The 15,615-nt window shown below is 34.8% G+C and overlaps 1 protein-coding gene across 1 annotated transcript; it reads left to right on the top strand.

The window, feature by feature from the left end:
* Nucleotides 1-7,363: 7,363 nt before the first annotated feature.
* LOC108710675 (olfactory receptor 11L1-like) lies at nt 7,364-8,317 on the top strand. The gene has a single exon (XM_018251789.2). It carries the CDS (start codon nt 7,364-7,366, stop codon nt 8,315-8,317), a length of 954 nt encoding a protein of 317 aa, XP_018107278.1.
* Nucleotides 8,318-15,615: the final 7,298 nt, after the last annotated feature.

Genomic DNA, 15,615 nt, shown 5'->3' with positions numbered 1-15,615 from the left:
GTGTTTATCATTGTGTTTTAATGATTTGATTAATGGAGGGAAATTGATTTTGTGCATTGAAGATAAATGAGGTATAAGTTTTACTCCCAGGGATGTATGTATTCAGTCTGCACGTCAAATCCAATGTATGCGTTGGCAGATTGCAGGGAAGCATTTCAGATGTATCTGGGTTGATGTTAAAGTTGATGTTATCAAAGAGTGTTAAGGTACAGTAGATGTGTGAATGGTTTATCATCAAATCATTAGCAAATATTGATGTTTTTCTTTTGTTATCTTTGACCCTAAAGCACTGAATGTCTACCTTTTCCCTCACTAGCAACTCCATGGCTAGGGCAAGGAGGGCTGGAGAAAGTGGGCACCTTTGACTTGTACCACATTGGATAAAGATGTCAAATAGTGGACTAGTGGAGGGCAGGTTGAGTTGTCTCTGGGGCAAGCATAATATGTTTTTAATGTTTTAATAAAATTGGACCCAGTCCTATTATCTCCATGAGGGCCAATATGTACATCCAGTTTAGTGTATCAAAAGCTTTTCTGCTATCAAGTGCTTAGACTTAGTTGCATACACTATGAAATTAGACTTATTTGCATACACTTAAGTTTTTATATAAAATAGTGCTCAAGATTTTTACATCACGATCGAGAATCTAAACCGGCCTATAATTTCTGGGGAATAATGGGTCTATATTGGTTTTACGGATTATTGATATCCATGCATCATTCGTTTTGGTGGGTCAGTGGCCAGTTTTAATAGCAGATGTGTGACGAACTTTGTTTAATCAGGGTCAACCAGCAGACTCTTATTCATTTTCAGGCAGGGTGTGTAATAGAAGGGTTTCCAGTTCCACCACCACCATTACAAGGCTGTAGTCAGACCATGCGCACTGCTTTATTTTAGATTCTCTCTGTCCCGCCAAATCAATTCTGGAGTAGCTATTGTCGATGTGTTACCATTAGAATCCCTCTATGTATCCATTAAATTATAATAGTGAAGTTTCACAACTTTAGGAGGCCTCATTGCTCAACAAACTGCAATTAAAAAGGTAATTGTGTCCAGAGCCGCACAGTTGTAGTTGCATTGTGGCAACTTTCTGCTTCTCTTTCTGTGGCACCAACTAAATGCAGTGAAAGGGCACAATCACTGAGCATGTGCAACTTCAACATACAATCCATTGGACATGCTCCTTGCCCAGGGCCAGTGTGGGGAGACTGGGAGGATGTTTAATCACCATATGGACCAAGGAGCCAATTGGAATACAGCACAGTCTCTAAGAAATGAAGATGAGCTGGTGGAGAACAGTAAGTGCTGTAGAGCCAAAGCAATACACCTTTCCTTATCCTATAGTATTTCATTAAGATTTCTTTTCTTCCTCACACTTTGTTTTATTTATTTCTTCTTTAAATAAGTTACTATTCTGTTGGCAAATTGGTGGAAAAATACTGAGCAGATTCGAGATTGGGAGAAACTCATGGGCGCTGGATACAATAAAATTAAAAATGTTCAGCCACCAATGCACAATCTTTCATTGGTTCTAATACTGTAATATAGTAATACAATTTACTAATTGGTCTTTTCATTTTTTTCCTGGCTCTATGTTAATGTTCAAAGATCTAAATACTGATTCCCATGAGACAGTTAAGACTTTTGCCTACAGAGATTCTCTTGATACTGTATATATATATATATAGAAAGTGATTGCAGAGAATTGCCTATTGTACATTTCATTGCTATGATAGTGACAGTGACAACAAGAAATCCAGTTAAACAAAATGGAGTTGGTTATCCTCCCAGGCCAGTGAGTATCTGGTGCCATTCAAATTGTTTCAAATCAGGTGTGTATAATATTCCAAGAATCTTTCCTGTAAAGTGATTTCATTGGAAAGAAATGGTTGGGATTGTGTTAGCAAAATGGCAGGAGAAATGCAGAGCAGGTTACACATGGGAGAAGCTCATGGACATCTTCCTATGGTTCCACAGTATCTGGGGTGGTTCTGGTAGGTGCAAATCAGGTAAGTATAACATTCCAAGAACATCTCACCTGTAAACTGATTTCATTGGAAATGAATGATTGGGATTGTGTTAGCATAATGGAGACAATACCATAGACGTCAGTAGGAAGTGTACAGATGAAGCCACTTGGATTTGTGAGATAAATGCGTCATGACTCATGGTTAATTGAAGAAACTGCGTTATCTAAAGTCATCTTAACTCATTTAATGCATTTAACCTTTCCATTAGCATACCAAAGCACCATTGTGAACAATGGTGAATGCTTTAATTAGATGGGATGTTGTGACGCAGTTTTCTGTGTTAAATGAGATAAATGGGATATCTGTGTTTAGTTATTCTGTGTCAAACAGACAAACCAAAGTGGCTGCATCTGTATCTTGTTAATAACCTTGATGATGAAATATTTTTCTCTGCTTCTTTATATAGATTGCAGTTGACTGTCTGGACTTTTATAACTTAAGTTAATAAAATATGCATTTATATAAAAAAAAGAAATAATAACGATACTTATCTGATTTAGGAAATTCAATGCAGTTAAAATGAAAAGTAATGGGTTGCTTTCAGAATTTGTTCTAAAACCTGGATTGTAAAAAAAAAAGCTTGATTTTGAAAAATTTTAAAACTGAAAGAACTTTAAATGCAAAATATTGAATTGTAAAATAGCTTGAATGTTGAAAATATTTTCATTTCTACAAACCCTTTACATATTTTAGCTGGCAAAGTTTTACATTTAAATATCAAACATTCAGGCTTAAAAAATTTTAAATTTTAATAGAAAATATATAAAAAGAAATAATAACTATACATATCTGATTTAGGAAATGCAATACAGTTAAAATGGAAAGTTATGGGTTACAACTGAGTTTGTTCTGAAACCTGGTTTGTAAAAAAAAAAGCTTGATTTTGAAAAATCTTAAAACTGAAAGAACTCTATTATATTAATTTGCAAAAACATACATCCCTTTGAGTTTTACAATTTCAGTTTTTAATGCAAAATATTGAATAATAAAATAGTTTGAATGTTGAAAATATACCTTCCATTGATTTCAAGTTTTACATTCAGATTTCCAACTGATAAATAGCAAACTTTTGGGCTTGGAAAATTTGAATTATAAAAATATTCAAACTTGAGAATTGAGTTGGAATTTTAATAAATATGTCCCCAAGCATTAGTGCTCTCACCTGCTGCTAAATATCTTATTAGAAATTATGAAACAGCAGTTTCTGAAATCAGTTTTTTCCTTTTAACGTAAATTTTAATAACATTATGAAGCCCATTTATTAGAAATAGATTTTTTTTCTTGTAAAAGTTTTTAGGGGGAAAACTGTAATATTTAATGGAAAAAAAAACTTTTTTACAGATTTATCATACCCCAAAGCTGCTAAGAATCTAAATCTGAAAATACTCCATATAAACCTGTTAAGGTCATGTAGAAGTCAATGGCAGATGCCCCTCAAGATGTTTCTTGACACTGTGATCTGATCTGGATAATCCAAAACAGTTGTGATTTTCATCCAATAATCCAATAAAGTCGAATTTTCAGGGTGTCAATCGTATAATACTAATTGACCCTTGATTTTGTTGCACTCTTTTTTTAAAAAAATCTTTTTTTTTAGATGGGATTGATATTTATTCAGAAAAAACAATGCTGCAATGCCAACACTATCCCTCGACAGCAGTGCAAAAGGCTATGCCAAAATAAGTCATCGGTTGAGAGGAAATGGAACTTAAATATCAAACTTAATGTGAACATAGAGACTGATGCAATATACTCTCAAGTACTTAGTTCAGTTTCTGGAAAGCCTCTTTTTCTGATCTTTTATCTAGTATTGCAGGAAGGGTGATGGAAATCCAGTATTCAACTCCTTTATTCCCACAGATTATAGAATGTATGGACATTGTACATTTGTACATTTCTAAGTTCTTTTTTTTTTTTTTTTTTTTTGAAACTTGATAATTACAATGGAGGACAGAAAGAAAAATCCTTAATAGGATAAAAAGGTAAGTAATACATGAAACATAGATTTTGGAAATTATAAAACTTTGAGTAACAATGTAATACAATGGATTTAGGCTATAAAAACGAAAATAAATAAAAAAATAAAATGAGAAAACAAAACAAAATATATGAGTTCAAATTGTAGTTTACAAAAGCTTAACTAGATTTGGCTAAGATCTTTTGTTTGAAGTCTTTGGAACTAAGAAGAGTAGAGAATCTTTTCCAGCTGCTCTTTATCAGTCTGAGAAAGTGTAGATATAAAAAGTTTACATTTAAACCAGAATTTTGAATGGTTTTTAATGTTTTCTAAGTTAAAGTCAATTGCTTCATTAAAGCATAGGGCATTCAATTCAGAGGACATATCCTTTAGAGTTGCCGGTTTGAAATCAATCCATTTTTTGAAGATAGCCCTTCTAGCTGCTGATAAATTTAGTTCAATATATCTAACCGAATAAAGTTTATGTCCAAATATAGGATGTAATAGAATTGATATCTTATCCAGATCCTCTTTGTTATTTAATAGAGATAATTGCAGAGTCAATTTAATTTGGGAAGACTTGAAAAATTATTGATAAATTTGTTCAATTTGTGGAAGGGAGTTTGGTCTGCTTTGTTTGCATAATTTTTTTTTTTTTAAACAAAATAGTCAGATGGGAACCTAAGAAAAGCCAAGTTTCCTGAGTCCATGGGAGTCCATGCTAGGAAGAGATGCCAAATCTATGCGGCCCCTAGAATTGTAGTTGCTCACAGTATCAACCTTACAGTTTATAATTATATTATCTTAATGGTGCCAACTGATACTGAATATGTCAGTCGTATCATCCGTGTAGATGCAACTCCTTCCTTCTCACCATAAGATCTTGATGACAGTGCTCATAAACGGACTTATTTCGAATCATGTTTTACAGGTCTGATTTATAAAAGACAATTAAGAGGAATTAACAAACAATCAACTACATTTATTTATACATGGACAGAACACTAAATCACTAAATTATTTTTCCCAGCAGTTATCAATATGGTGCTACAATGTTCCTTTCATGGTTGTCTTTTAAATGGACCCTCTGCAATTTTCAAGCAATTAAGTGTTCAATATATTTAAAGACATTTTTCTAGGACACCCTACTTTGTCTATCCTTAAAATGGGAACTATCCTGAAAATGAAAATTTAATTTAAGCTTTATCATACTGAAACAACAAACATTTTCTAAAATATGTACTGTTTCTGAAATAATCTAGTTTATATTAACATCTTAACTCCCAGTTATCTGTTTTTCTTCATTCTGTCTTTCTCTTCATTCTTGTAGGAATTGTTCACCAGATTTTGATTCATTTTCTAGCAGATATGTTACAGCTGACTTAACACAAGCAAAATCTAACAATATAACTGACTTTGGAACAAATCCAATGTAGAATGGGAGTTTTTCTGGTGAATTTTTAAAAGACTGTAGTTTTATACATCTTCTAGACAAAAGGAGCCCAGCGAAAAGGCTGCATTTGACCTCCCAACTGTCATTAAAATCAGACTCCCAACTTCTGCATGAAGAGAGGAATGGGAAAACAAAGATTAACTTGATTATTTTAGAAATGGGTCAGAATTTGTAATTCGTTACTTTTAGATTTTTGTTTTTTGTTTAGTATGATGAAGCTCATATTAAATTTAATATTGCAATTTCGCGATAGTTCCCCCTTATGTCACAGGGAAGAAAGAATAAACACATCTTCCAGTTCATTGATATTGACATTGACTATCAGACATTTCACTCATGGATTAATAAAATTCAAGCAGAGGCATAACACAGGTATGGGGGGTGTTGGAACCCAAAGATTAAAAATCAAGACTTGTTCTATTAGTGGAGACAAAGACCAAAATTGTTTGTTATAGTGGGGCAATGTGATGTTAAATATTTACTGATCTTGATTGTCCAATACTAAAACACAAAGGGGCAGATTCACTAAAGGGTGATGGGGCCGTCGCTAGCGAAAATTCACCAGAAATCACATCCGCAGGGACAGCGCCAAATCACTAACAGGCGTAGTGGACAATTCGCTAGCAAACAAGACCATTGCATTCGTTTACACCAGGCAACTTTTCTCTCTGGTGAACGGTCGTTACTTCTCAAATTCACTAAAGTGCAAATTTTACTGAACGTTACGTTTCTCCTGAGTTTACTTTACCACCTCAGACCAGGTGAACTGATAAACTGATCCTCCTCAATCTCATGTCAGTGACATCATATCCTGAATGCCGGAAATGCATTAAAGTTATTAAAAGCGCTGGCGACTTTTCTTTCTTAGAGCGGGATTGTCTTCAACAGTCCAAACTATTAAACATTTGTGTAAACAATTTTGTTTATGTGACATGCCACATTTATATAAGGGTGGGCTCATGTCTAGGGCATTAGAGGATCTCTTCTGTCTTTATTATGGCTCATTGGACATTTGTTTTAAAAAGTGTCCAATTTAAGCATTTGCACCAACATTACTATTAAAGACGTTCATACAACTTTTAAGTAACCGCCCTATTCAAATTAACCTGAGTAAGAGTGTTAGCGATGTTTTGCTAGATATAAATGAAAGCTAGAGAAAATTCACTATGAAATGCTCTCACTGCCGATGTTACGCTAGCATTCAGCTGTTGAGATGCACCTTATCATTTTAGTGAATTAGCATAGTGGTAACGAATTTGTGTGTCAAAAAAACTTTTATTCACCGGTGGCAAAATGCGGAAATTTGCCGCAAATTTGGACCTGGCAAATAAATTTCCCCATCACTATTCCCTGCACTTTAATTACTATCAGTGTTGCCAAGTGTTGCCAATTGTTGTCAATTTACGGTACCATCTTTGGAGCAAATTCATTAACCGGCAAATTTCTCGCCACTGACCACTTTGCCACACTCTGCGGCACTTCGCCGGGCACAAATTTGAATTGTTGCCGTCGTCAAAATTCATGAATTTTTCGCCTTTTCACAAGTTTTGTGGGAAATACGTTAGTAATATTTCAGTTTGTCTATTTTTGCAGAGGCATAAGGGCTCATTCACAAGCACTGCTGCACATCTGCATGTTTCACTGTATGGCATTGTGTGTTGGATCCCTTTCATTAAACATATTTGAATCAAAATGTGCTCCTTGTGCTTCTGAATAGTTGTGCCTGGTGTTGCTGAGCCTTTCCTGCCTTCTGTTGGGAATCAAGCATGGCTGTGCCTTTTGATGCAGGAGAATCATGGAACTACTCTTACCTCCTCACCAATATGCCATACTCATCAAGTTGAGTATGGCAATGTGTTTAGCTAATAATCCAACATCTGAGCTCTGAATACTTTTTTATGATGCACTTTTCCTTCCAGGAAATGTCCATGAAGAACCAAACATTGGTCAGTGAGATTTTTCTCTTGGGATTTCAGAATCTCCATATCTTCAAGATTCCCCTGTTCTCTCTGTTCCTTCTGATTTACATTATGATAATTTGGGAGAATGTTCTCATCATAGTGTTGGTGTCCTCCAGCCGGTACCTCCAGTCCCCCATGTACTTCTTTCTCCAGCAATTGTCTGCATGTGACTTTCTACAGTCAACAATTATTGTCCCCATCCTGCTCCAAACTGTAATAAATGAAGGAGCCACATTATACTTTGTTGACTGTCTGGTCCAATTGTATTTTATTTCTCTGACAGAAGCTTTTGAGTGTTTCCTTCTAGCAGTAATGTCATATGACAGATATGTGGCCATCTGTATCCCACTGCGTTACTCTTCTATAATGTCCCACAGGGTTTGTGTTACATTAATATTTGTTTCATGGTTGTTTAGCCTCATTGGCGTACTCGTTATTGCCAAAATTATGGCTACCTTACAGTTCTGTGACCAAAACACTATTAACCATTTCTTTTGTGATTTATTTCCTATAGTAGAGCTTTCTTGCTCAGACACTTACCTGGTGCATATAAATATTATGTTACAGTCTATCCCTGTGATTTTCATCCCCTTTATACTGATCACTGTATCATATATGTGTATTGCCCATGCAATCCTAAAGATAGTGTCCAATACCGGGAGACAAAAAGCCTTCTCCACCTGCAGCTCCCACTTGACTGTGGTCTCCATATTTTATGGGACTCTAACTGCTATTTATGTGGCTCCCCCCAGAAAAGAATCGCAGACCATAAGCAAAGTTCTGTCTCTGTTATACACAGTAGTGACCCCATTGGTTAACCCACTTATTTACAGCCTTAGAAGTAAAGATATCAGAGATGTCCTTCAAAGAATATTAAATAGATTACATCAAGCACCTAGTGGGCAGATTTATTAAGGGGCCCATTTACTTAGTTCGATTGAAGGAATAGAGGAAAAATAGTTCGAATTTTGAATGGTCGAATATGGCTACTTAGACCATCGAATGGGCTACTTCGACCTTCGACTACAACCTTCGACTTCGAATCGAACGATTCAAACTAAAAATCGTTCGACTATTCGACCACTCGATAGTCGAAGTACTGTCTATTTAAAAATTTCTTCGACCCCCTAGTTCGCCACCTAAAACCTACCGAAGGTCCCCCATAGAACCTAAAACCTACCGAAGGTCCCCATAGGCTTCCTAACAATTTCCTGATTGAAGGAATATCCTTAGATCGATGGATTTAAATCCTTCGAATCGTTCGAACGATTATTCCTTCGATCTTTCGATCGTAGGAATAGCGGAAAATCCTTCGACTTCAATATTCGAAGTCAAATGATTTCACTTCGACGGTTGAATATCGAGGTTTAATTAACTCTCGATATTCGACCCTAGGTAAATGATCCCCTAAGGGTCAAATCGAAAATTTGAATTTACATTTTCAATTTTTTTTTATTGTCAAAATTTGACCATTCGAGATTTTTAAAGGATTTAAATTTCATTTTTGAGATTTATCATAATTTGGCCCTTTAAGAATTTGATTTGACTATCTGCCACCTAAAACCTGCCGAATTGCTGTTTAAGTCAATGGGAAAGGTCCAGGGATCAATTTGGATTTGTTTGCAGCCTTCCTGACTGTTTGATCTTTGAATTTGAATCTAATTTGATTCGAATTTTTGGTCATTTTCATTTTGAAAAATAGATTTTATTAATAAATTTCACCAAGTCGAATTTCTAATTCATTTGAATTTAAATGAGTTTAAAAAATGAAATCATCTTATTAAACTAATGAGTTGTATAGACCACTTGTGTTCCCATTAGAAAATGTTGGACTCACCTGCAGCCTGCATCAAATTGTATTCAGATCTTATTACTAGCCTCAAAACACATTTCACCTGAAGTCTATCCCACGTAATCCTAGTGCCAGCTTTTAATGATTATTTTTTAAATTTAAAAATTTTAAGGATTGTTTTAGTGGATACATATAAAATGGACTGATTATCACAGTCATTTTCAAAAGCAGATATATGAAACGTAATGCAAAGGAGAAAGAAAAAAAAACCAAACAAATAAAATAAATGCAGCATCTGGGTTCTACATTGTTTTGAAAATCAATTAAGATATGAACTATCTATATCAAAACTTTTAGTCCTTGAGTTGGGCATTGAGTGTTCACATATGCTGAGCTGAGAAAAGTTGGGGGTCAATTTCAACCATGTGAGCCAAATACTGTCATCCATAATGTGTCAATACTTTGGTGGCAATAATTTTTATTTATTTCAAAGTACTTAATATGAGTCCAGGTTTTTCCAGTTACTGGCTATTATTAACCTTGCTGCCTTGGCATCCTAAAAAGATATAGAATATTTGGCAGAACCAGAACAGAACCATTTTAACACAATGAATTCTATCATTCCAACAGATATTGTGTTTATCATTGTGTTTTAATGATTTGATTAATGGAGGGAAATTGGTTTTGTACATTGAAGATAAATGAGGTATAAGTTTAACTCCCAGGGATGTATGTATTCAGTCTGCACGTTAAATCCAATGTATGCGTTGGCAGATTGCAGGGAAGCATTTCAGATGTATCTGGGTTGATGGTAAAGTTGATGTTATCAAAGAGTTTTAAGGTACAGTAGAGATGTGAATGGTTTACTTAGAAATATCATCAAATCATTAGCAAATAAGGATGGTTTTCTTTCGTTATCTTTGACCCTAAGACCCTGAATGTCTACCTTTTCCCTCACTAGCAACTCCATGGCTAGGGCAAGGAGGGCTTGTGAAAGTGGGCACCTTTGCCTTGTATCACATTGGATAAAGATGTCAACTAGTGGACTAGTGGAGGGCAGGTTGAGTTGGATCTAGGGCAAGCATAATATGTTTTTAATGTTTTAATAAAATTGGACCCAGTCCTATTATCTCCATGAGGGCCAATATGTACATCCAGTTTAGTGTATCAAAAGCTTTTCTGCTATCAAGTGCTTAGACTTATTTGCATATACTATGGGGCCGATTCACTAACTTCGAGTGAAGGATTCGAAGTGAAAAAACTGCTAATTTTGAAGTTTTTCTGGGTCTACTTCGACCTTCGACTATGACTTCGAATCGAAGGATTCGTAGTAAAAATCGTTCGACTATTCGACCATTCCATAGTCGAAGTACTGTCTCTTTAAAAAAAACTTCGACCCCCTAGTTCGCCATCGAAAAGCTACCGAAGTCAATGTTAGCCTATGGGGAAGGTCCCCATAGGCTTGGCTAACTTTTTTTGATCGAAGAATATTCCTTCGATCGTTGGATTTAAATCCTTCGAATCGTTCGATTCAAAGGATTTAATCGTTCGATCGAAGGAATTATCCTTCGATCATTTGATTGAACTATCTGCGCTAAATCCTTCGACTTCGTTATTCAAAGTCGAAGGATTTTAGTTCCTAGTCGAATATTGAGGGTTAAATACTGATTCCCATGAGACAGTTAAGACTTGTGCCTACAGAGATTCTCTTGAAACTGTATATATATATAGAAAGTGATTGCAGAGAATTACCTATTGTACATTTCATTGCTATGATAGTGACAGTGACAACAAGAAACCCAGTTAAACAAAATGGAGTTGGTTATCCTCCCAGGCCAGTGAGTATCTGGTGCCATTCAAATTGGTTCAAATCAGGTGAGTATAATATTGGAAAGAAATGGTTGGGATTGTGTTAGCAAAATGGCAGGAGAAATACAGAGCAGGTTACACATTGGGAGAAGCTGAAGAACATCTTCCTATGGTTCCACAGTATCTGGGGTGGTTCTGGTAGGTGCAAATCAGGTGAGTATAATATTCCAAGAACATCTTTCCTGTAAAGTGATTTCATTGGAAAGAAATGGTTGGGATTGTGTTAGCAAAATGGCAGGAGAAATGCAGAGCAGGTTACACATTGGGAGAAGCTCATGGACATCTTCCTATGGTTCCACAGTATCTGGGGAGGTTCTGGTAGGTGCAAATCAGGTGAGTATAATATTCCAAGAACATCTTTCCTGTAAAGTGATTTCATTGGAAAGAAATGGTTGGGATTGTGTTAGCAAAATGGCAGGAGAAATGCAGAGCAGGTTACATATTGGGAGAAGCTCATGGACATCTTCCTATGGTTCCACAGTATCTGGGGTGGTTCTGGTAGGTACAAATCAGGTGAGTATAACATTCCAAAAACATCTCACCTGTGAAGTGATTTCTTTGGAAATGAATGATTGGGATTGTGTTGACAAAATGGAGACAATGCCATAGACGTCAGTAGGAAGTGTATCTTGATAATAACCTTGATAATGAAATATTTTTCTCTGCTTCTTTATATAGATTGCTTTGATTGCAGTTGATTGTCTGGAATTTTATGACTTAAGTTAATAAAATATAAATCTATAATAAAAAGATAGAAATAATAACGATACTTATCTGATTTAGGAAATTCAATGCAGGTCAAATGGAAAGTTATGGGTTGCTTTCAGAATTTGTTCTAAAACCTGGATTGTAAAAAAAAAAAAAAAAGCTTGATTTTGAAAAATTTTAAAACTTAACGAACTCTGCATTCATTTGCAAAATAAACAGCTTTTAATGCAAAATATTGAATTGTAAAATAGATTGAATGTTGAAAATATTTTCATTTCTACAGACCCTCTCCAGATTTTAGCTGGAAAAGTTTTACATTCAAAATCTCAAACATTCAGGATTATAAAATTTGAATTAAAAAATATTCAAACTTTATTGAATTAAAAAAAATTGAATTAAAATTTTATAAATCTGCCCAAAAGCATTACTGCTATGGTTCCACAATATCTTGGGTGGTTCTGGTAGATGCAAATCAGGTGAGTATAATATTCCAAGAACGTCTTTCCTGTAAATTGATTGGAAATAAATGGTTGGGATTGTGCAAAATGGTGAACGACAGTAGACGTCAGTAGAAAGTGTATCTTGATAATAATCTTGATAGTGAAATATTTTTCTCTATCTAATAAAATGAAAATATATAAAAAGAAATAATAACTATACGTATCTGATTTAGGAAATGCAATAAAGTTAAAATGGAAAGTTATGGGTTACTATATGAGTTTGTTCTAAAACCTGGATTGTAAAAAAAGAAAAAGCTTGATTTTGAAAAATCTTAAAACTGAAAGAACTCTATTATATTCATTTACAATAACAAATTCAGTTTTAAATGCAAAATATTGAATAATAAAATAGCTTGAATGTTGAAAATATACCTCCCATTGATTTCAAGTTTTACATTCAAATTTCCAATTGATAAATAGGAAACTTTTGGGCTTGGAAAATTTGAATTAAAAAAAAATCAAACTTGAGAATTGAGTTTGAATTTTAATAAATATATCCCCAAGCATTAGTGCTCTCATCTGCTGCTAAATATCTTATTAGGAATTATGAAACAGCAGTTTCTGAAATCTGTTTTTTTCATTTAATGTAAATTTTAATGACATTATGAAGCCCTTTTATTAGAATTTGATTTTTTTTCTGGTAAAAGTTTTTAGGGGGAAAACTCTAATATTTAGTGAAAAAAACTTTTTTACAGGTTATCATACCCCAAAGCTACAGTTAAAATAGTCAGATGGGAACCTAAGAGAAGGCAAATTTCCTGAGTCCATGGGAGTCCATGCTAGGAAGAGATGCCAAATCTATGCAGCCCCTAGAATTGTAGATGCTCACAGTTTCAACCTTACAGTTTATAATTATATAATCTTAATGGTGCTAATTGATACTGAATATGTCAGTCGTATCATCCATGTAGATGCAACTCCTTCCTTCTCACCATAAGATCTTGATGACAGTGCTCATAAACTGACTTATTTTGAATCATGTTTTACAGGTCTGATTCATAAAAGAAAATTAAGAGGAATTAATAAACAATGAACTACATTTATTTATACATGGACAGAACACTTAATCACTAAATTATTTTTCCCAGCAGTTATCAATATGATGCTACAATATTCCTTTCATGGTTGTCTGTTAAATGGAGCCTCTGCAATTTTCAAGCAATTAAGTGTTCAATATATTTAAAGACATTTTTCTAGGACACCCTACTTTGTCTATCCTTAAAATGGGAACTATCCTGAAAATGAAAATTTAATATAAGCTTTATCATACTGAAACAACAAACATTTTCTAAAATATGTACTGTTTCTGAAATAATCTAGTTTATATTAACATCTTAACTCCCAGTTATCTGTTTTTCTTCATTCTGTCTTTCTCTTCATTCTTGTAGGAATTGTGCACCAGATTTTGATTCATTTTCTAGCAGATATGTTACAGCTGACTTAACATAAGCAAAATCTAACAATATAACTGACTTTGGAACAAATCCAATGTAGAATGGGAGTTTTTCTGGTGATTTTAAAAGACTGTAGTTTTATACATCTTCCAGACAAAAGGAGCCCAGCGAAAAGGCTGCATTTGACCTCCCAACTGTCATTAAAATCAGACTCCCAACTTCTGCATGAAGAGAGGAATGGGAAAACAAAGATTAACTTGATTATTTTAGAAACGGATCAGAATTTGTAATTCGTTACTTTTAGATTTTTGTTTTATTTTTAGTATGATGAAGCTCATATTAAATTTAATCTTGCAATTTCGCGATAGTTCCCCCTTATGTCACAGGGAAGAAAGAATAAACACATCTTCCAGTTCATTAATATTGACATTGACTATCAGACATTTCACTCATGGATTAATAAAATTCAAGCAGAGGCATAACACAGGTATGGGGGGTGTTGGAACCCAAAGATTAAAAATCAAGACTTGTCCTATTAGTGGAGACAAAGACCAAAATTGTTTTTTATATTGGGGCAATGTGATGTTAAATATTTACTGATCTTGATTGTCCAATACTAAAACACAAAGGAATAGATTCACTAAAGGGTGATGGGGCCGTCGCTAGCGAAAATTCACCAGAAATCACATCCGCAGGGACAGCGCCAAATCACTAACAGGCGTAGTGGACAATTCGCTAGCAAACAAGACCATTGCAAGCGTTCGTTTACACTCTATCACCAGGCAACTTTTCTCTCTGGTGAACGGTCGTTACTTCTCAAATTCACTAAAGTGCAAATTTTACTGAACGTTACGTTACGTTTCTCCTGAGTTTACTTTACCACCTCAGACCAGGTGAACTGATAAACTGATCCTCCTCAATCTCATGTCAGTGACATCATATCCTGTATGCCGGAAATGCATTAAAGTTATTAAACATTTGTATAAACAATTTTTTTTAAATAATTTGTGAGACATGCCACATTTATATAAGGGTGGGCTCATGTCTAGGGCATTAGAGGATCTCTTCTGTCTTTATTATGGCTCATTGGACATTTGTTTTAAAAAGTGTCCAATTCAAGCATTTGCACCAAAATTACTATTAAAGACGTTCATACAGCTTTTAGGTAACCGCCCTATTCAAATTAACCTAAGAGTAAGAGTGTTAGCGATGTTTCGCTAGACATAAATGAAAGCTAGAGAAAATTCTCTATGAAATGCTCTCACTGCCGATGTTACGCTAGCATTCAGCTGTTGAGATGCACCTTATCATTTTAGTGAATTAGCATAGTGGTAATGAATTTGTGTGTCAAAAAAACTTTTATTCACCTGCGGCAAAACACAGAAATTCGCCACAAATTTGCACCTGGCAAATAAATTTCCACTTTAATCACTATCAGTGTTGCCAATTATTGTCAATTTATGGTACCATCTTTGGAGCAAATTTGCTAACGGGCAAATTTCTCGCCACTGACCACTTTGCCACACTCTGCGCCACTTCGCCAGGCACAAATTTGAATTGTTGCCGGCATCAAAATTCATGAATTTTTTGCCATTTTGCAAGTTTCATGGGAAATACGTCCTGCACCTGCATGTTTCACTGTATAGCATTGTGTGTTGAACCCCTTTCATTAAACATATTTGAATCAAAATGTGCTCCTTGTGCTTCTGAATAGTTGTGCCTGGTGTTGCTCAGCCTTTCCTGCCTTCTGTTGGGAATCAAGCACGGCTGTGCCTTTTGATGCAGGAGAATCATGGAACTACTCTTACCTCCTCACCAAAATGTAGCTCCCTGGGTTCCCCAAAGATTTTTTATATTATTAACCAAGTTGAGTATGGCAATGTGTTTAGCTAATAATCCAACATCTGAGCTCTGAATAACTTTTTTATGATTCACTTTTCTTTCCAGGAT

The sequence above is a fragment of the Xenopus laevis genome, chromosome 3L (genome assembly GCF_017654675.1).
Source record: "Xenopus laevis strain J_2021 chromosome 3L, Xenopus_laevis_v10.1, whole genome shotgun sequence".
Classification (NCBI taxonomy): Eukaryota; Metazoa; Chordata; class Amphibia; order Anura; family Pipidae; genus Xenopus; species Xenopus laevis.
This window is presented reverse-complemented; position numbering and strand designations above follow the sequence as displayed.

Excerpts from the sequence above, each read along its gene's own strand:
- LOC108710675 (XM_018251789.2), top strand. The coding sequence starts at position 7,364 with ATGTCCATGAAGAACCAAACATTGGTCAGTGAGATTTTTCTCTTGGGA.